General features: G+C 40.1%; 2 protein-coding genes across 2 annotated transcripts; one reads left to right on the top strand and one right to left on the bottom strand.

Moving 5' to 3' along the window:
- Window positions 1–10266: 10266 nt before the first annotated feature.
- Window positions 10267–13825, bottom strand: LOC104425947 (ras-related protein RABC2a). The gene is made up of 6 exons (XM_010038830.2): window positions 13586–13825; window positions 13400–13468; window positions 12658–12723; window positions 11641–11762; window positions 10855–10983; window positions 10267–10654 (listed from the first exon to the last, which is right to left on the bottom strand). The coding sequence occupies exons 1-6, from the start codon at window positions 13722–13724 to the stop codon at window positions 10559–10561; spliced, it is 621 nt and encodes a 206-aa protein (XP_010037132.1). The 5' UTR covers window positions 13725–13825; the 3' UTR covers window positions 10267–10558.
- Window positions 13826–17678: 3853 nt separating this feature from the next.
- LOC104425946 (splicing factor 3A subunit 2) lies at window positions 17679–21599 on the top strand. Its single transcript, XM_010038829.3, is given in 9 exon segments — window positions 17679–17816; window positions 17819–17936; window positions 18036–18205; window positions 19822–19898; window positions 20023–20088; window positions 20288–20362; window positions 20448–20522; window positions 20988–21239; window positions 21242–21599. Coding segments are annotated over 9 exon segments (981 nt in total). The 5' UTR covers window positions 17679–17785; the 3' UTR covers window positions 21359–21599.
- Window positions 21600–21685: the final 86 nt, after the last annotated feature.

Here is a 21685-nt window from a genome sequence, read left to right as displayed (position 1 = left end):
TGAACCATTGTGGTAACTTCACTCGTACGGCGCAACATGCAAAAGAGATTAGGCCAACGGCCCACGATTAAAATACTAGGCCCACGGATCACCTTCGCAAGGCCCATTATATGAACCCCCAGGCCCATAGAATCGAAAAGCTTATCCTAGAGCGGGAGATTCAATAATTAGCCCTCAGTAGATGCTGTGAGAAGTTAAGAACTAAGCATGTCACGTGAATCGATTACTCGAACTAGCTCGATTCAGCTAACTTTGGGAGCTCGAGCTGAATTCGAATAACTCGTGTTCTTGATCTAATAATAGAGCGCATGCTCGGAAATGCTTGGCTCAAATAGCTCACAAGCTTAGCCAAATAGTTCATGCAACTTGAGTAAAGAATTACCTTTCCTGAATTACGTGAAATAGGATAGGCTTTGCATTTGCCTAGCTGGGAACTGAACCACTGACCCACTCTCGTTGATGGATGGTGCAGGTGAGAGAGACCACGGCTTTGTCAACGACGCCACTATGGTCGCCATTGAATTTCTCATGTTCAATAGATCATCTACTTGGAGAAATTTTTGGAGTTGAGCCCTAAATTTGTATTCATATGAATTCTAGGTTTCTGAGTCCAATTTAGGAGTTTTTTGTTTTGTTATAAAAGTATACAAAAATGATAGGTTTGCGTATTGTGGAGCCATGAAATATTATGGAAGTCAATTTCGAATTACAGTTTGGTCGGAATGAATTTTCAAGTTTCATGTGTGCTGCTGCCCAGTTCCAAACTTTTGTGGCAAAAGTTGATGCTCGTCTTCAATTGTCTTTTGTGTTGGTGAAGTTTCGATCTTTTAAGTATTTCGAAGGGCTTTCTTTTGACAGCAAGAACATTTGAATAGGAGTTTGGTAGAGAGAGATATGTCACGAGAAAATTTGTCACGTGAGTAGTTGTTCTTTGCACAAGTAGACTTTCTTCGCATTAGTGGTTATTTGTCGTGGTTGGCCGTTCCTAAGGTCTTTTGTCAATCTGTGAATAAACGATTTGACTCGGCCCAATAGAGCCATTTGGAGATGCAATTGCATCTCGCCAAAGTCGCGTAAAAAACGAACCAAAACAGATTTGCATTTGGCCAGGACTTTAGAGCCCAAATGAGTATTCCAAATCTTTGAACCAAACAGGGCCATTTATATGAAAGGAAAAGGATGTTTAGAGCATATTTATTATAAAAATTCGGATCAAGCACTTACTACCCCTTAGATTATTCTGAGGGTTAATATCATGAAAACCCCAAAATTGGTATGTCTATGACAAATTTATCCCAAATTAATTTTTAGATCATCAAAAACCTAAACTAATACACTCATGATAAATTTACTCCCAAATTGATATAGATTTCCGCAAGGACTTACCATGTCAATTGAATTATTGCCATTTGTCATCAAACTTAGTAATTTCATAATAAAATTTGACGAAAGTTAATGGAAAGTAAATCTATCATGAGTGCACCGGTGTGGGATTTCTAGTGCCTTAAAAATTAATTTGGAGTAAATTTATCACAAGTATTCAATTTAGGATTTTTGGTGAGCTAAAAATTAATTTTGGATAAATTTATTATAGGTATACTTTGGTTTGGAGTTTTTCATGGTATTAATCCTCATTTTGAAATGGTATGACAAAGCATTTTTAGAAAATTTTGAAATGGTATGATAAAGCTTTTTTGAAAAATAATTTATGAGTTGATTATTTGGGAAATATTTCAAGAAATGCTTTATAAAATGAATGGGGAAAAGCTATATATGTTGATTTGTAAAGCTGGTTTCTAATATGTAATTATATGTCCTGGTTTGTGAGAGCGATTTATAATATGAATTTTGGATTGGTTTTGTAGATTATTGGAGGTTGATGGTTTGATGCTCATTATTGTTGTGAACCTAATGAGGGGTTTGTTAGTATACATTTTGTTGAAGATATTCTTCTAGGCATAGTCATGAGATGATAATATGTGGAGACATTGCAAAGGGGCGAATCTTGGTCGTTCGTCACCAGTATTGTGTCGCGACTATGGTTGGATATTGAGTTTGAGATCCATCAATAAAACAGATCTTTGATTTGTGATTCAATGTTGTTGATTTAAATAAGTATTTTTTTTTTATGTGTAAAAAGTTTTGTTGAAAAGATATAACTCATTTTTGTTATTGTACATATGATATGTATTGAATTTGAGAATAATAAGTTTCAAATACTGCTTTGTAGATATGCATAGTGAGTGTTCGATTTACTTAAAAAAGATGTGTAGCACTAACTGGGTTGTGATTGCTCATGGTATTCATTTTAAATGATTTTCGAAAGCATGAAACTATGAATAGCAAGATTTTTAGGTATTAACTTAGCTAGTTGTATGTATTTGACATAATAATTGTTGAGTTGACCGAGTTATGAAATGTTTGTGTGTCTATAATATATTTTATGAATAATAAAAACCTTGATAATGGAACCTGAAGGATTTATTTAATTAGTAATTGGGCTTAAGGCCCGTCTGGCTAAGTTGGGCCCAGGAAGCCCGGCCCACGGGAATAAGGCCCGTGGAAAGAAGGGGGTATAAAAGGGAAGAGAGAGAGAAAAGGAATGCACGTTGAATCGAATTACGTTTTCTCTCCCGCGCGTTTTCTCTCCCGAAGAACAAGAGGCATACGGCTTCCAATTTCTTCCTTCAAGACTTCATCGACCAGGATTCTCTTCCTCCATTGACGACGGTGTCTAATCCGTGGCAATCAAGGTATGCTCGAATCCGTGGTGTGCTTTACGATCGGTGATATGTGTCGTTTTCTTGGGCTTCGCTTCCGCATCGATTTAGGGGTTCAATTTAGTGTTGAATCCGGTTTTCTGGGGATCAGTAATTCCCAACATTGGTATCAGAGCTCTAGTTCATGTTTTCCCGATCAATTTGATGTTTTTTGTTTGAAATTTCGCGAAGAAACTCTCGGCCGTACGGATTGGGACAAAAATCCCGACACCCGAGCGTTCTTCGGCCTTTTTACTGAGTTTTCGTATGTCGAAACTTGTTTTCGATTGCATAGGAAGAAGCGCGACGTCGAGACGAGTCCGGCGATGTGTCGGCTCCGCCGGGCGCCGCCGCACGCCCCTACACGCGCGGCCGAGGAAGGCGCTGCGCGTGGGAGCGACGCGCCGGAAGCGCTCGATCGCCGGGCGCGTGCGGCACACGCGCCGGTCGGCGAATCGGCGCGTGCTCGCCGCCGGCCGGCCGGCCGGACGCGCCGCCCGCGGACCTACAGCGTGCGGCGTCATCGTGACGTCACCCAACGGCCGGTAACCGGCAGGGTGACGTCATCGATGACGTCGGTTGGCCGGCGGCGACCGACCCGCGAACCGACCCGACCCGACCCGACTCGCTTGCGATGGCACGCGCGTGGCACGTGCCGCCGACGTCTAGCGTGGCGTCATCCGCGCACGCGCGTGGCACGTGCGGCGGTCCGCCGTGCGGTCCGACCGGTCTGTCCGGTCCGACCGGTCCGACCGTCCGACGACCGACGAGCGTTGACCGGTGACGACCGTTGACCGTTGACTTGACCGTTGACCGACCGTTGACCGTTGACTTTGACCGTTGACTGTTGACCCGAAAAAAAAAAAAAAAAAAAAAAAAAAAAAAAAAAAAAGAGAGAGGAAAAGAATGTGTTTCTTTTCAATTAAGTCTATGTGGATTATATGTAATCCCTTATTTGTTCTGCATTTGTTGCGAACAATGCCTCCCCACAGGTTGCGCACACCTATTCGCGCAGTGACCGATGAACAAAAGGAAAGGCCGTCTAAGTTGATAGGCGAGGCGATCATCGATGGGAGAGGGGTGACTTAATTGATCATGTCCTTGAAGTCAATTGGAAAATTCAACAGGTCATATGGAATGGTCGTCCTATGTCACAGCCAGAGATGGTGCGATTTTCATAACCACTCTTCCACCCGAATGGCAAGATGTGTTAAATCGCATATGGGATGTCAACGGAGCTGCTTCCTATAAGAAAATTGTGATGGATTTTGTAAATGAATATTATTGTATTATGACAAGGGAAAAGATCAAGAAATTAAACAAAAGAGGATCTTTCCCAGTTCGTGTGCTGACTCGGTGTTAGTTGTATTTACTTTTTTTGTTTTTTGTTAAATGTGTTTGTGGACATATTATGTACTGTTTGACTACCTGATAGTTGTTGATGTAGCAACCAATGTATTGATTGTATTATAAGATGAAAGCATTGTTGTGTTATTTGATATCTATTATCTATTGCTTTCTGTAATTGCTTTGGTTCTTTGTGGGTAAGTAGTCGTGGGTAGTTTTTAGAAGTTTGTGTAGCTTCTTAGAATTGATTTTGCATAAGACAATTATATTGATGATAGTTTTAAGTTAGGATTTTGGAGGATGATTGGAAACGTAGTGACCTTTTGATTCCTGAAGCCTTACTTAAAATTATTTATTAATATGATGGGTCTATGCAAATAGGGATGCATAAATGATAGGCATTAATAATTCGTGCATATTTGTCGATTTGTTCGGATCAATGGCTTGACCACAAAGAGCATAGTTGCCGAGCTGAACAAAGGTGAAAAGCTCAATGGTGACAACTATGAAATTTGGCAAATGAAAATCCGGTATGTCTTTGGAAGAGCAAGAAGCACTTGAGGCTCTTGTCATGACCATGGTAGAACCCGAAGAGGGAACCACCGCACAAAGACAAAAGAGACAAAGAAGCTTTTACAAGTGGAAAAGAATGAACTCTCTAGCTCGCATCACGTTGCTGAGCGGCATGGAAAATGACGTCATGCGAGAGTTTCGGCGTTTTGACAATGCCAAGGAAATGTGGGAGGCATTGACAGCTAAATTTGGTCATACTTCGGTGACTAGGCGAGGCGCTCACTATCGGGTTTGACTCCTATAAGAAGCCTCATGGTCGACCATGAAGCAACATCTTAGAAAGATGTCAAACATGATAATCGAGCCGAGAGATGCGGCCATGTCCTCACGGATGAACAGCGAAAAGTGCAAGCGGTGATTCGTTCCTTGCCTCGAGTTGGGAGCATATGAAGGTGCACGACTCACAATGAAAACATCAAAACCTTTGAGGATGCAATGCGTCATCTTGAGCTGGAAGAGGACCTTTGTTGGCGGCTAAGCCGGATGCTGAACTCTATCATGCTAGTTCTAGCTCAAATGGAGCTTCGAGCTCCAAGCGCAAAGCGCCCTAACCGGTTTGATAAGGGAAAAGGCAAGGAAGAAGCAGGTCCTTCGGGAAGAAACCCAAGTTTAACCAACATGGTAGAGGGAAACGTCCTCACATGAAAAAAAGCTTGCAAGGGTGAAATGCTACAAGCTGTGACAAGAAGGGTCACTATGCTCGCGACTGTCGTGAGCCAAAGAAGGAGCGACGGACCATGTAGCGAAGGATAGAGGATCCTTCGTGGAATTCCGACGAGTACCAACTGGAACTAAGTGGATCTATGTGGGAAATAACTCCAGAGCTGAAGTGAAAGGAATTGGCACATGCCAACTGAATATGCGTGGTGGACGCACTTTGTTCCTTCATGATGTGCTGTATGCTCCGGAGATTCGTCGGAACTTAGTGTCTGTATTAGTGTTGGTTAAATTAGGTTTCAATTTGAACTTCTTTAGTAGAGGTGTGAATTTGTTTTTAGATACAAATTACTATGGTTGTGGTTATTTTCTGGATGGTTTTATTGTATTAGATATTGATTATGTTAATACTAATGTTTGTTATTCCCTTCTCACGTCTCCTAATAAATATGATAATGATGTGAATGTGTGGCATGCTAGACTTGGTCACATTGGCCAACGTATGAATAGACTAGCCAAAGAGGGCTTGTTGGGCAACATTGAAAAAGTCGATTTGCCCATATGTAAGCATTGCCTAGAAGGGAAAAACGACAAGGAAACCATTTGGAAAGGGAAAAAGAGCTGAATTTCCTCTGCATTTAATCCATACCGATATCGTGGTCCAATGAATGTGAGAGGAAGGCACGGGGCTGTTTATTTCATCACCTTTATTGATGATTATACTCGATTTGGATATGTCTATTTGATTTCTCATAAATCTGCGATAAGTTGTTTCAAAAGGTTCATGAACCTGGTGGAAAATCAATTAGACAGGAAAATAAAAGCATTGAGATCCGATCGAGGTCGAGAATATTTATCGATGAGTTCAGAAAATTATGTGATGAAAAAGGAATAGAAAGACAATTATCTATTCCATACACTCCTCAACAAAATGGTGTTGCAGAGAGAAGAAACAGAACCCTACTGGAAATGGTTAGGTCTATGATGGCGCATGCTAACTTACCTATCACTTTTTGGAGTGATGCGTTGTTAACTGCTGCCTATATACTTAACCGAGTGCCTTCCAAATCAGTTACTTCCACTCCATATGAGTTATGGACAGGTAGAAAACCGGACTTAAGTTTTCTTAAGCCATGGGGTTGTGCTGCCTTTACACATGAGTCCTCTCACAAATTTGGGAAATTGGGTCCCAGAGGAAAGAAGAGTATTTTCATAAGATACTCGGAACACTCAAAAGGGTATGTGTTCATAGGTGAGCGGGGAAAGTGGGAGTATAACGAGTTTGAATCACGAGATGTCACATTCTTAGAGGATGAGTTTCCTAAGAAGGGCGAAATAGGGAAGATTGTTCCCTATTTGAGACTTTGGATCGGGATAATGATGTTAGTGGAGTTCGTCAAGTGGGAGTAATGTGAGAAGTGATGAATTGAATTCAACTCATTTTCAATTGCAACCATCTGAAGTGACGATATCATCATTACCTAATCCAAGTGGGAGCTTGATGGGAAATGATGTGCAAAATGTGCAATCTCCCATACGGCGAACAAGTCGCCAAAGTATTCCCCGTCGACGTTTTGACATTGAAGGGGAAACTTTTATGGTTGCTCCACAAGATGAGGATGAGCCAAGAAATATAAATGAGGCTCTGAAATGCCCTAGCAAAGAAAAAAATGGATTAATGCAATGGAAGAGGAAATGGAGTCAATGAAATCAAACCAAGTCTAGGAACTGGTTGATTCGCAAAAGGACGCAAAGCTATTGGGAACAAGTGGGTTCTCAAAATAAAGCGAAAGGCTGATGGTTCAATAGAAAGGCATAAGGCTCGCCTTGTGGCGAATGGGTATAATCAACAGGAAGGAATTGATTATGAAGATACGTTTTCTCCTGTAGTCAGATTTACCTCAATTCGCATTATTCTGGCAATAGCGACTAGTCTGGATCTTGAATTACATCAAATGGATGTAAAGACTGCTTTCCTCAATGGAGAATTAGAGGAAGAAATATATATGGAACAACCTGCTGGTTTCATAGTGAAAGGCCAAGAAGAAAAAGTATGTCGACTTTTGAGATCGATATATGGCCTCAAGCAGTCATCAAGACAATGGTATATACGTTTTCATAATGCCATAATGGCATATGATTTTACAATGATAGATGAGGATCATTGTGTATATATCAAAAGATCCAAGGATCAATTTGTGATCATATCACTATATGTTGATGATATACTAATTCTTTGGAAGCGTATGGAGTTTGTTAAGACTTGTCAAGAGTTGGTTGTCTTCCAACTTTGAGATGAAGGATATGGGTGAGGCTGCATACATTCTTGGAGTTAAGATTTCAAGAGATCGTTCGAAGAGATCGTTGTCTCTTTCGCAAGAAACTTATATAAACAAAGTTCTTGAACGATTTCGTATGCAAGATTGTAAACCCATAGACACTCCTATTGCAAAAGGTGAAGGGTTGAGCCACGAGACGTGTCCAGGGGACTCCACAAGAGAAGGAACAAATGAAGCATGTTCCTTATGCAAGTGCTGTTGGGAGCTTGATGTACGCTATGATGTGTACAAGACCCGACATATGTTTTGCGTTGGAATGGTGAGTAGATACCAATCCAATCCAGTCCAAACACATTGGAAGGCCGTTAAGAGAATACGAGGTATCGAAGGGAACCGCTGATTACAAGTTGAATTACCAAGGAAAGGATCTGCGACTTGAAGGTTACTCGAGATGCTGATTGGGGAGGAGATTTAGATGAAAGAAAATCTACCTCGGGATTTGCTTTCTTGCGAGCAATGGCGCCATATCATGGAGTAGTAAGAAGCAAACGTGCATAGCCTTATCCACGATGGAAGCTGAGTTCGTGGCATTATCAGCAGCAGTACAAGAAGGAGTTTGGCTTAAGAGATTCTTGGATCATTTAGGTGTTATTGATAAAGCTGCAAATCAATTGTTGGTTAACTGTGATAGCCAAGCAGCTATAGCGTACACCAAAGATCCAAAGTATCATGGCAAGACCAAACATATAGATACCAAGTATAACTTTGTAAAAGATATGGTTGCACGAAAGGATGTGAACTTACAAGTACATATCTACGCATAGAATGGTAGCAGATCCTATGACAAAGCCAATACCTAGAGATGTATTTTGTGGTCATGTAAAATCTCTAGGATTGCGTAGAGTCTCGATGTACTGAATTGTAATTTCCCGAGTTGTTCACATTTATGAAATTTTGTTTTTCATTGTTTAATGCCTATGAATCTTAGTATGATCTTTATGCATCTTGATGCTCAGTGCATTATTTTAAGTTGAGAAGTATGTCGGACAGATAGAAGATTAGCCCACTCACACGGGTAATCGCCTCTGTTTACTATGTGAAAAATAGAGATGAGACTGATTTTAAGCTTATTATCTAGGTGATAATCGAGAGCTCAAGCTTAAGATACGTATGTCGCCTTAACTAAGTGTTAAGATGAGGACATAATACTTGTGATGTCCAAAAGTAAAATACCCCACATATTTTACTTTATCTCTAAGATGCCGATGTGAGTTCTCGATGAATTTTGTGAATGAGTAGATACGTGAACTCGAGTTAGACATTGGGTATGTCCGAACTATCATCTGTACGGTATTGAAAATATAGACATACGCTCCATGGGAAATGAGTTAATACCGTAATACGTATTTCATACTACGTATGCATAAGACGACCAATAAGAGTGGCAAAAAGTTTGATCTCAACTTTTATGACGTGTGAGACTCTTGAGGAAATGAGTTCCTCAATTCTAGGTCCCCTCAGGACTTTTACTTATTCTCAAGGTTTCTATTTAGTGTTTGCTATCTTAGGATGTTGCCAATGGTCATGAGTTTGATTCGATCTAATGGGGCATTCCTAGAAAAGCAAGCTGGACTGAAATTGAGAGTTTGAAGGAAAGAGGAAGATCGATTTTGGAGAATCACATTGTGGTTTTGTATTCACTGGTCGACCAATTATGACTGTCTTTGTGATAATTATAATTGTGAATACAATATATATATCATTGTTTAAAAGAGATCAAGGGAGATATAAATGTGATCGATCGATCTAGGGTACTGCATACTAAATCTACTCGGAGTGTGACGCCCATTATTGAGCTGCTATATATTCCTAACGAGATGTATAGCAACGAGCTCTCAAAGTATCTTTGGTCGCACGGATTATTCACCGGTATGAATGTTGAAGAGAGGTAAAGAGAATTACATTGTTCGCCCATCATGTTAGAGAGTCTATGATGGATTATTCTCTCGATGATGGGGCTGAGTAGGCCTGTCCGCCCATGTTGGTTTTGGACCACCATGTGCGAGTGGGAGATGAAGGATTTATTTAATTAGTAATTGGGCTTAAGGCCCGTCGCTAAGTTGGGCCCAGAAGCCCGGCCCACGGAATAAGGCCCGTGGAAAGAAGGGGGTATAAAAGGGAAGAGAGAGAGAGAGAAAGGAATGCACGTTGAATCAGAATTACGTTTTCTCTCCCGCGCGTTTTCTCTCCCGAAGAACAGTAGGCATACGGCTTCCAATTTCTTCCCTTCAAGACTTCATCGACCGGATTCTCTTCCTCCATTGACGACGGTGTCTAATCTGTGGCAATCAAGGTACGCTCGAATCCGTGGTGTGCTTTACGATCGGTGATATGTGTCGTTTTCTTGGGTTTCGCTTCCGCATCGATTTAGGGGTTCAATTTAGTGTTGAATCCGGTTTTCTGGGGATCAGTAATTCCCAACAGAACCAACTTATTGGTTTATTAGATTTACATATAGAAAGAGATGCATATTTTGACAAAGGTTAATATTGGTTTCTGTTTGAGGCTAAGTCCTTCAGATATGAGGACAGTCGTGTCATTGCGTTGTACTTGTAGGAATTTGGGTGTGACATTATCAATAGAGGCGGCTCTAAACTATAACATATTTGCACTAAAGGCCATTCTTTTTCTTTAATGTTTATAGTTTTCTCCCGGGAAACAGAAGCAATTAATTAGACTTCAATGCATGCATCGCTAGCATAAAATACAGAGACTTTACGCAAGCTGTGCATACTATTAACATCTTGCAAGATTTGGTCATGCTAGAAGCTGACTTATTCGGTTGTTCTATTTGTCGAACAGTTTGCCGTTCTCTTTTGGAGGTACAGACATGGTTTTCCATCTTGTACGGAGGAGCAAACCGAGGTAGCGAGAGCGAGCAAGTTAGCAGCAGCCACCCGAATCAGATCCCGCACTAGGTGGGTTGGGTATGGGCATGGGCTTGTCTTTCTCTTTTTGCAGGCTGGGAACCTCCATTATCTGTGCATGAAACCAAAAACCTCATGTCACAATAGGTAATGCAACTCTGTGGAAATGCTCTGGCCAACAACTACCGTCAATTGTCATGCTCCCAAAAAGTGAGCAAATGTAATCGAGAGATCAGAACATTGGACAACTACGATACATGACTCCGCCGCAACACAATCTTAACAATAAGATATGCATCACTCCTTTAATACCTTTAAGGCAAGCTGTTCAAAGCATTTTTCCACATTTTCTCTAGTTTTAGCGCTGCATTCGGCGAACAGACATCCGAGCTCTCCCGCAAGAGCAACTGCCTCCTCTTTTGTTACTACTCTGTCTGATTCCTGGAATCATAACACGATCAACACATTAGTACTAGTAGATACTTTTCCATAAACAGTGAACTCTGTTCAGCTGATGAGAACAAAAATAGGCACTATCATCATTTTCTAGGAGCATTGGCATGTTGCACCAACAAAAAACTTTGTTGTCATAGACATGTCGTGGTGATCTCTACTGCAAGAAGGATAAGAAAGATGAAATCTCTTTAGGATTGTTATTGATAGAAATGGAGCGGCTGAAAAACTCCTCAAGTATAAGTTGAAGTATATAGCGGTAATATTCCAGAGAAAGTTGACATTGATGCTGCATAGATAAAGTGTCACTTTAGTTTTTATCACGCGCTATATGATTTCCGCTTGTCTTTAGCAGAGAAGCAGCAGAGCAACCGCCATTGGGATCCTTTTAAAAGTTGAGCTGCTCAACGAAAAGTTTTCTAAGGGAAGCACCTTGATGAAAGAAAATTAAAAGTCGAATGATTATCATGAAGACTTACTCAGGGAATGCCGCAGAAAAGAAGGAACATAGCATATTTGGAGCTAGCACAGGGCCGACATTTGACTGAACTATAGAATATTAGCTTTGAGGAAAGGTTAAACTTAGCTCTGTCAAGGAGCTATGGTCCAAGGCATAAAAATTCTAGCACGAGAAAGAATACTTACACAATCGAGTTTGTTTCCCACAAGCATCTTAACGCAGTCTTTATTAGTGGAGTAGAGCTCAACTTCTTTTGCCCATAGATCCGTCAAGTTTGTGAGTGTTTCTCGTCTCGTCACGTCATACACTAGTACATGTGAAACCAGGGAATGAACTTGAGTTAGACATTGAATTAAGATAAGGTGATGAAAATAATTTATTAATTTACATGATGAAGAGAAAACACTTGAATATGCAACTGTCTGCTGGTGACCACAATTGAAGAAGGATTGAACTTCAATGAAAGACTCGCATGGTTAGTCATAACCTCCTCTTGCTTTGGCCTATGATGTCTAACACTGTATCCCCCTTCTCTCACTACTTTTTCTAAATGAAATGTCAGTGCTGACCCAGTCATCTCGACGAACTTGCTGCATCTTAAATTGAAAACGCATAAAGCTCTTCGTAATTAGTACCACTGTCCACTTAAGTATTCCTTACTGTCATCGAATCAATTGTTGGATTGCGACTATTTGAGGTAATTTCTAATCTGAGTGACCAGTGGAACTTATTTTCCAAGCACTAACCAAGTGAAGTTGTTTGTGCTGCTAATCTTGCACTGGCTAAAGAAAAAGTTCCACGCATGAACTAGTATGAAGCCTAAGAAGCACACAGACTAATTAGTTTATGTGGCACGTTCCATGACTTAGTTCACTGTTAAGAAAACATATGAGAGGAACTCTGGACCAAAAGATGCTTCCAATAATATAAACAGGACCCGATGCAAAGAGAAGTGCAACAATTTGCATTTGCACTTAAATGTACTCATGTGTGCGTTGCATTTGAGAGCTAATTGACTCATGAATTAAGATGTGACAGTTCTTCACTGAGGAATGTGAAGAAGTATCGGTAGCAATTAGCATATGACAATGACCTACCAAAGGAGCAAAGATATGTCTTATGAATGCTTCTAAATATTCTGTTGGACATTATGGCCGAAAAGGGGAAAAAAAAGTCAGTCGGAGATTGACATAGTTGCATACCAAGCATGATGCCCTGGGCGTCTCGGTAGAAGGAGTTTGTCAATGTTCTAAATCTCTCCTGTCCAGCTGCATCAGAGTTTCCAGTAAATGCACCAAAATAGCACCAGAGGGCAGTGCGGATATATCACTCAGCTAATTAATATTAGAGAATTCGACCCAAAAAAATTAATATTAGAGAAGACGAGAAAAAGAAAGTCGGGCAATCTCAAAAGTGGAATTTCTCGTCTAGCATGTGGGCATCTTCTAACTCCATAGAGCATAAGTCTTTCGTGGTTCATATGGAGAACGACTGAGAATACTACAAACTAAAGCATGGCTCGACTCACTAAATAATAAACACGAGCTTAAAGTCACTCTTGATAGGATGATGGAGGCCTAGGAAACGTATGAATATCGATGAGATCTTAGGCTAGAGATTTTAGTGCTTGTGCTTTTTTAAAGCAATATTCAGCAGTTGATAAGAAAGAAATCTGATCAAGGTACATGCCAAATGAGAAACCGATAGAGTTAAAGATACATGAATACAATCAAAACAAGAATTTCATTGGAGCAACTCAAGGTAACAGGCACTTGCCCCTCTCTTGTATTGGGAATTCTCTTTGCTGTGGCATGACCTCACTGTTTGATACCCGTGAGTTGTTATTGCAATAACAAATTTTTATCAATTTTTTTTTTCAATCTCCACTTCACTTAGACACGAGAAGAGAAAACATAATTATGCTTACAACAGAGAATATATTACCAGTGTCCCATAACGTGAGCTTTAGTCTCTTCCCACCAACCGTTAGATGCTTGATCTTAATATCAACTCCTGCAGATGTTTCACTGAAATCAACAAATGGGCAATATACTAACATGCTAGACATCGATGTTCAAGTGATGCTCTCCTCATCAGTATAACCATCATAAAGGCACGAATTAAGAGTACCAATGGTAGGGGCAATGGTCTCCTGAGAAGCAGAGATGAAACTGAGAATAAGACTGCTTTTGCCAACCCCAGAATCTCCGATCAGCAGTATTTTGAATGACAAATCGTATTTGCTGTCCTGGTCTGAAGGAGAAGCCATTTGATCAGAACCCGGCGGTGATGTTACGCCTTGTAAATTCCTCTATCAATTTATAGTATGACTATATGTTTCTCATGCAAACCTTTGCTTCTTTGCTATATATAATGTCTTTGTTTCTTGAGGGAAAGTAGAGAGACAAAGTACCAAAGTGAGAAAAAGGAGAATAAGGCAGGGACCTGTAAAGAAAGATAAAGAGGAAAGCAAAGTGGGCATCGAATGTGTTAGCGCATGCTTTACTTTGGCTCTTTCCTTTTCACACTATGATTAATTGGAGGAGACAGAGATATGCCAACCTTACAAGACTTATGTACGTTTTCGTAGGGTTCACATAGCCTTTCAGTACATGATTTCTTATGATGCAAGTATACTGGCTCAGCGCGTAGGTACCCCGCTATAATAAGGCCATGCGGAGCTCTATCCATGAAATGGCAAATGGAGAATTATTGGCTTGGAGGAGACCGGATGACGGTTTTAAGGGAAAGGTTTGTGCCTTAGACGGTCTACCAAATGAGCTATATCTTCCAAGCCAAGTGGAGCGTGTATGAATATGTAAATGCTTCTTTTATTCTTTCCTTCTTCTTGGTGCAACTGGGGCATCCTAAACCTGAACCAGAGACCTAGCCCCTAAAGTAAATCATGTCACCTACAGTTCAACTAATTGGGAAGGAATCAATAAATTCCTTTTTCGAGAGAGGTTCGTCCTTCTTGAACGCACCATAAAGCTCTCTAGTCGATCAAGGATATTATAAGTGGCCAATGTGACTGCCGTTATCATATTTTACAGGTTGAAGTGTGTGAGTGTGTGTGCCTGCGCGCTCGCGCGAAGCTCGTGTCAAGTTGAATCACGTGGTGTGCTCATGTGTGAGCCTTGTCTAGCTATTTGTTTTTAATGGTCTTTTTAGTAAATCTCCAATTCTACACATATTTTGGAATAAATTTCTAATAAACACGTATTCATATATTATTATGCATATTCTCTAACATAACTATGCATTTTTGCTAATAAATATTGAAAAATAATTGTTGATGCGTAAATATGTTAAAAAATATTTTTGTATGACGAGGAATATCTACCTCATATTTGACTTAATAAATAAAATGATAAAATATCAATCTCATATTGAGCTCCTACTAGACAGATAAATGAGCTTTACCCTGTCAATTATTAAAGTCCCTTTAGCAAATCTTTAATCATATGCATATTTTGATAATTAGTTTCTAATCGATATATTTTGGTAATCGATGATTAGAAATAGTTGTTAATGTGCGTGTCTGTGTCTGGGTGTGTATTTTATCGTGAAATGCATTCATGTTATACGTTTGTAATTAAGTTTTTGAGAGAGTTTGTCAATGTAGAGAAACCCATCTCATATTTGACTCCTATTATAAATGATTCACTATATTTGACAATAAATGATGTTGAAATCACAGTTGAAAGATAATAATATTAGATAGTCATTCTCATATCGGATTCGTATTTGACAAACAAATGCTAATAGATCAGTAAGAGGAACTCATCATCACAAAAAATTATATAACATGCTTTACAATTAACTAAGTATAATAAAATTACTCATCATAGAAGGGAATATATATATAATATTAGAGGGTTTCCATATATGACTACGTATATTTCAACAATAAGTATAATGAAATTTATAGTAAGTGACGATTGTTATGATTAAAAAGTTGCATGAACACCTACCATGAAAAACTATTTTTCATGGTTCAAGAGTAAATGATATTAATTCTTTGAGTTTTGGTGACTAAAATATTTGCAACTTGAAAATTCAAAACAGATTTTTCAAGTAATTAACTGCTATCTAATGGATCAAAATGAGAGAATTTTAAATCCCGAATTTATGCAGTAACATTGGTTTGAATTCGTTGATTTTGATTTGGTATTTTCTCCATCATAATTATCTTAAAAGAATGTCCATAAAGGAGAGTAATATGACATGATAGCCCATAGTGAACCAATAATGATATAATGGTATAAACCTGTGCTTCAAAAGATGCTCACTAAGTGTTAGAACCATGTAAGAAAGTCTTCTATAACACGATAGTCTATGTTTGCTCAACAGAATTTATCAGTGGACTAATAAAAAAAAAATTTAGCCATCATTTACATGCTCTAAATTCAAAAAGATTGGAACTAGGAACAACTTATTAGTTTCATGGATCCATGCGAGAACCGGATCGCTGGTCTGATTCGGTTCTCGGATGGATTTATAGAATTGGTCAAACTATCCCAACAAATTCATTTTCGAGTGTTATGAATAGTTGACAAGTATAACTCTGACCCAAACTCTGGCATCATTAGCTTTCGAAAGTTAGCGTTACTTACCTCACTACAATTGCTTTGGACCATGAACCAATCCTCCTCCACATATATGGCGAACAATCCTTGGCCCATCATTTCTTTTCAAGTTTGAAGAATATTACACTAGAGATGCCTTTAGCACCCAAATTATTTTTCCAGTCATGGGATTCACCCATAAGAGGTTCCCCTTTTTTCATCTTGCCCATAAAATTGAACTCACTAAAAGAGTCCCCCAAAGACAAAATTGAACTCACTTTGGTAATCTCTGAGTTCAAATATGTCAAAATCTCTAGGTTCAAATACGTCAAACTCAATAGATGCTTTAAATTTTTTAAAAATAATTATATATATGTACTGTTTGGTTTAGGTTTGCAATTTCGCATTTGAAATCGGAAATTGAACCGTACGCACTGTTTCCAAAATTTGAATTGAGAATTGGATAGGTCCTCATGGAAATTATCGCTTTTGGGTCAAGTTCCAAGTTGTTCTTGATTCTTTTGGACACTTCTATGATATATATCGACTCTTACTAGGCAAACCAACCTTAAATGGTGACCAAAAAGGCGGGAGAGATTTGTGGAAAAAAGAAAACTGAAATATATGAATTTGGAAGATGATATTGAAGAAATCACCACTAGCTTTTCATAGAGAGAGGGGAATAAGTGGAAAAGACACCATTTCGCTATCAAAAAAGTCCCACATAAATGGCTTGCTCTCCTTCGCCATGCCAATACACGACGACGTCATTACAAGTCACATTGGGTTTGCGTTTTGGTTGAAACCGCTTCAGGTGCCTTAGTTCCATGTTGGTACATGTTATGAAGATAATGTACATGTGAAATGACTTGTCGGATCCTTAACGATATTAGTAGATAGAAATTTAAGAGGGAACAAATTTATATACCGATTGAAAATTTGTGCCGTTTTATGAGATAAAAAGAGTTGCTAGCTAAAATTGAGACCCAAGTTAAAGTTGGAGTTTTTAGAAGCTCCTTTTTCTGGGCATATGGTTCAGCTAGTCTTTTATTGAATTGATAGGTTAACTTAGATAAATGAAAGTCCTAAACATCAAGGGGCCATTTTGTGTATTTTTTCTTAAATTTGATTTTATAGACTTATATATACAGCCCTACGCTGTAGTTTCATTAGTAAATATATAAAAACATAAAGAGTTGAAGATTCATTCACAATGATCACCTTCAATAACAAAAACTTCTCGTCCGTACCGTAGCTCGAAGGTATCACTCGGTTAGCAATTTTCTATAATCAATCAATCAATTAGTTAACTAACGGTTTGGTTTTGTTTTCCTTTCTTTTGTGAATACTGCAGCATGAAGGCGTCGCTGGGCTTAGTAATTTTCTATAATCAATCAATTAAATAATCATCAATTTTAATTTATTTATTTTACTTTTTATTTTACTCGCTATAGTAAAAGCCGAGAGAGGAAAGTCAGAGTAGGGGAAAAAAAAATCGAAACTAAAAAAACCGACGAATCCGAAGTCAGATCAAGTGGACGACCCGAAACAATTCGGACCTCCTCGGTCCGGACAGGCCCAGCCCATCCAACAACGTTAATCCTTGACTAGCCCTCGGCCGACCAGATAGAAGAGATACAGAGAGATACAGAGAGAGAGAGAGAGAGAGAGAGAGAGGAGGGAAGAAGGAGAAGGAGCAGGAGGAGAAGGAGAAGGAGGGAGCCGTCGGGAAGAGGGTGCGAGGCTCGACGACGGCGAGAGAATGGATCGGGAGTGGGGTTCGAAGCCCGGGAGCGGGGCGCCGCCTCCGCCCAGAACGAAGCCATCGACCGCCGCGAGCGCCTCCGCCGCCTCGCCCTCGAGACCATCGATCTCGCCAAGGACCCCTACTTCATGCGCAACCACCTCGGCAGGTCGACACTCCCCCTTTCCTTCCCCAGAACTGGGCTTTCGCGTCAATTTGATGTTTTTACGGGGCTGACGGCGACACTGGCTTGTTTCGGTGGTTGCAGTTACGAGTGTAAGCTTTGCTTGACGCTGCACAACAACGAGGGGAACTACTTGGCGCACACGCAGGGGAAGAGGCATCAGACCAACTTGGCGAAGAGAGCGGCTCGCGAGGCGAAGGATGCGCCTGCTCAGCCTCAGCCCAATAAGCGGAAGGTTAATGTTCGCAAGACGGGTGAGTTTTTATGTTCTTCCGGCTTCTCCTTGCGAATTGGGATTTATGTGGAATCCGGTTTAGGGTCTAGATTGGGTACGTTGCGTGGAGATTGATGTTGTTCGTGCTGCTTAGTGAGAGTTGTGGTTGAATTATGGGGAGTGTTGGGCAAGTGTTGACGGATTGTTGGGCGCGTTCTCTCTATTGTGGCTGATGTTGGGGCTGTGGAGAGAATCTCTTGTGCTGATATTTGGGGGGACTTTTGAATGAGGGTTCGACTATACTGCATGGGATGGTGTAGTTTCTTCATGCTGTTTGATAATTGATCGCATTGGCAGCTATCTATGAGCACGAGGTGAAAAAATTCCTGGTTTTTTGTTGGCTCTGCTTGTTTCTTTGATGCTGGAAAGTTAGTTGGTCTATGTGAAGAACTTTTCATCAAGAGGAAAAGCCGCACCCAATAATGAAGAAAATGACTTCAGATTTTAAAATCCCGGAAATCGTTTTTCACTCTCACCGTCACAGATGAGTTCATCATCTCTCTTCTTTTCTCTGAAACATGCACCGACATCATCCTTCCTTTACCAAACATAGATCCACTGCATTACCACCAGTTTCATCATTTTTGACCACCACTGTTGATTATGAAACGGAACCAAATCAGTGCTGCCACGGGTGGCTCCTGCTTCACAGCCATCCCCAACCACATTAATCAACACCACCACAGACTCCATGACCGACACCATTCATGAGTGGAAAACATTAAAAAAGGATGACAAGAAGGTGCACCCATTAAATGGTCGAGTATTAAAAAATTGGAGGAAAGAGGGGCTACTGGAGATTTTCTGCACCTGTTGCCCCCGTCTGACCTGTGTCCCTTTCCTCGTCATGGCCGCGAATGAGATATAGGTGTTGCTTTTCATTGTGTCTGATGGAGAAGAGGAGAAAGAAGAAAGAAGCAAATAGAATAAGAGGAGGAGCAAACCACTAAGCTGCACTGCAAAAGTGAAGAATTAGTTGGCCCAAATTTATTCAAGCCCATGATTAAAAAATGACTTATAATTTTCAATTCCAAATGACAGAGAATTATTTCCAGCTCATTTTCAAGTTTCAACCAAATGTTAGAGAATGCTATCGCTTTCCTTGAAATTTTTCCAGAATACACTATGTTTTCTGCAAAACGAACGAAGCTTGAGACCTCTTCAATTAACATTGAAGTGGTGGTCTTTTCTTAGTTGTCAATTAACTTATGCAAATACAGCATTGAAGAGAGTTGTCTTTAAGGGCAAAAGTTGATATTGGTGAGAAAAGATGAATGCTGGTCTACCTAGTTCATGGTTCACGATAGGTGCTCGTTAAGTGATAAGGAGATCTCCCAGCTTTAATGGCAAAGGGATAGAAACTTTTCTATTATATTATTGGTGAGTTGATTGTGGAACTGTTAGTGGTAGAATGTGTTAATGGCATCTGGTGCTGTGTAGCAATTTCACTTGATCTGAGAAAAGTTTGTTGCTTGTATTTGATATCTGCTTTAGTTGATAGTTTTCTTTTGCGTGCTTTTGGGACTTGAAACTACTTAGTGGTGGGGTTATCGAGATTAAAGTTGATGACTAATTGATTGTCTCTCTGGCCTGCAGTCAAGATTGGTAGACCTGGGTACAGGGTGACAAAACAATTTGATCCAGAGACAAAGCAAAGATCCCTTCTTTTCCAGGTTATTCTTTCTTTTCAAACTTCAAGTCTTTTAATTATATCTTATTGTGAGTGAGGGCAGCTATTTTTCAGTTAGGTTAATTGATGGTAGCTAATACTCATGATAGCATTTTGCTGATATACAGATTGAATATCCTGAGATAGAGGATCTTTCGAAGCCAAGGCATCGTTTCATGTCATCTTATGAGCAGGTATGCTGTACATTGCTGATTATGGTGCTTTTCATGTTCCCTGTGCACTGAAACAAAATAAGAGAAAGGAGAGGAAAAAGACAGATTGGTGGAAATTGAAAGAACCATTCATATGCTATAAGATTAATAAATTATTGCAGTAAAACGTAAGTTGATTTCTTTGTCCAAAGAGTTGATTAGTTTTTCTTCTTTTGTGCAGAGAATCCAACCTTTTGATAAGAGATACCAATATCTTCTCTTTGCAGCAGAACCTTATGAGATTATTGCTTTCAAGGTATATTGGCAGTGCCAAGGTGTCCATTTTCTTGCTTCCTTTTGATTTCTACATATTCACCAGTAACCTCTTTGTCTGAATTTAGGTTCCTAGCACAGAGATTGACAAATCAACTCCGAAGTTCTTCTCACATTGGGATCCGGATTCAAAGATGTTCACGGTTTGCCCTTCTTCTCTTCCTTTGTACATGTTTAAACAACTTTTGATAGAATGGTCATAAATATTGTGTTGGTCGACAGATTTGTCTTTCTTGCCGTCAGCCTTTCCTTCGTGTGACAATTGGATATACATTCCTCTTTGTTGTCTACCCATCCTCAATTGATATCTTGTTTGGCTTTTGTTGCTTTTCAGAAAAATTCTTTCTACCTAGACACCTCCATTCAGAGCAGCATATCTTGTTCTTGACTTTGTGTATTCGTTTTTTGCGAGACTGACAGACTGTTTATTGATGATAGAAGTTAGTTACCAACTAACTTGAGTGCGTTCTGGCCAAAAAAATAAAAAGATAACTTGAGTACGGTTCGAGTGACTAGTTTGTTCTCACACCTGATTTTTCTCATCCATGACTCTGTATCTTTTGGTTTTCGAGAGCTGATGTTTTTTTCCTCCTGATATGAATGAGCAGTTGCAGTTGTATTTCAAAACAAAGCCACTGGAGACGAACAAACCTCAACCTCCCCCTGCAGCCAACGGCACTACTGCACCAGGTGCCCCGCCGAGGCCACCACCTCAAGCTCCGCCACCGCCTCCTCCACCCCAAGGATTACCACCAGGAGCCCCTCCAAGAAACGCACCACCTCCAATGCCAGGATCAGCTCCGCCTCCGCCTCCACCAATGGCAAATGGGCCCAGGCCCATGCCTCCCGGTGGAGCTCCACCCCTGCACCTCCACCACCCCCTGTTGGTCCTGGAGCAAGTTATACTCCCGGTGCACAATTGAACAGGCCTCCGATGCCACCTCCGCATGGTTTTCCGGGTCAACAGATGCATGGTTAATTTGCTACTTTGGTTTAGACATGATCTCATAGGTCAAAAGTAGCTTAATTTTGTACTGAGCACTTCTGGGATTATTCTTTGCTTCTATAACATTTTAGCCTATAGTAAAGTGATTGTAACTTGGCTACTCTTGGATTTTCCCGTTTGTAATTTCCTGTGCTCTTCGGTTACATATGTTCTTTACTAACTTATACCCCTATTGGAGCTTCATGCAAGATGCTTTAGACATGCTCTTTCTGTCGTGAAGGTTTTTTCACCAATGAAACGATATTTTAAGATCACGCCAATCTAAACCGCTTTTTTCATCAAATGACTAGGTTTCTACTA

Source organism: Eucalyptus grandis, chromosome 11 (genome assembly GCF_016545825.1).
Source record: "Eucalyptus grandis isolate ANBG69807.140 chromosome 11, ASM1654582v1, whole genome shotgun sequence".
In the NCBI taxonomy this organism is placed as follows: domain Eukaryota; kingdom Viridiplantae; phylum Streptophyta; class Magnoliopsida; order Myrtales; family Myrtaceae; genus Eucalyptus; species Eucalyptus grandis.
This window is presented reverse-complemented; position numbering and strand designations above follow the sequence as displayed.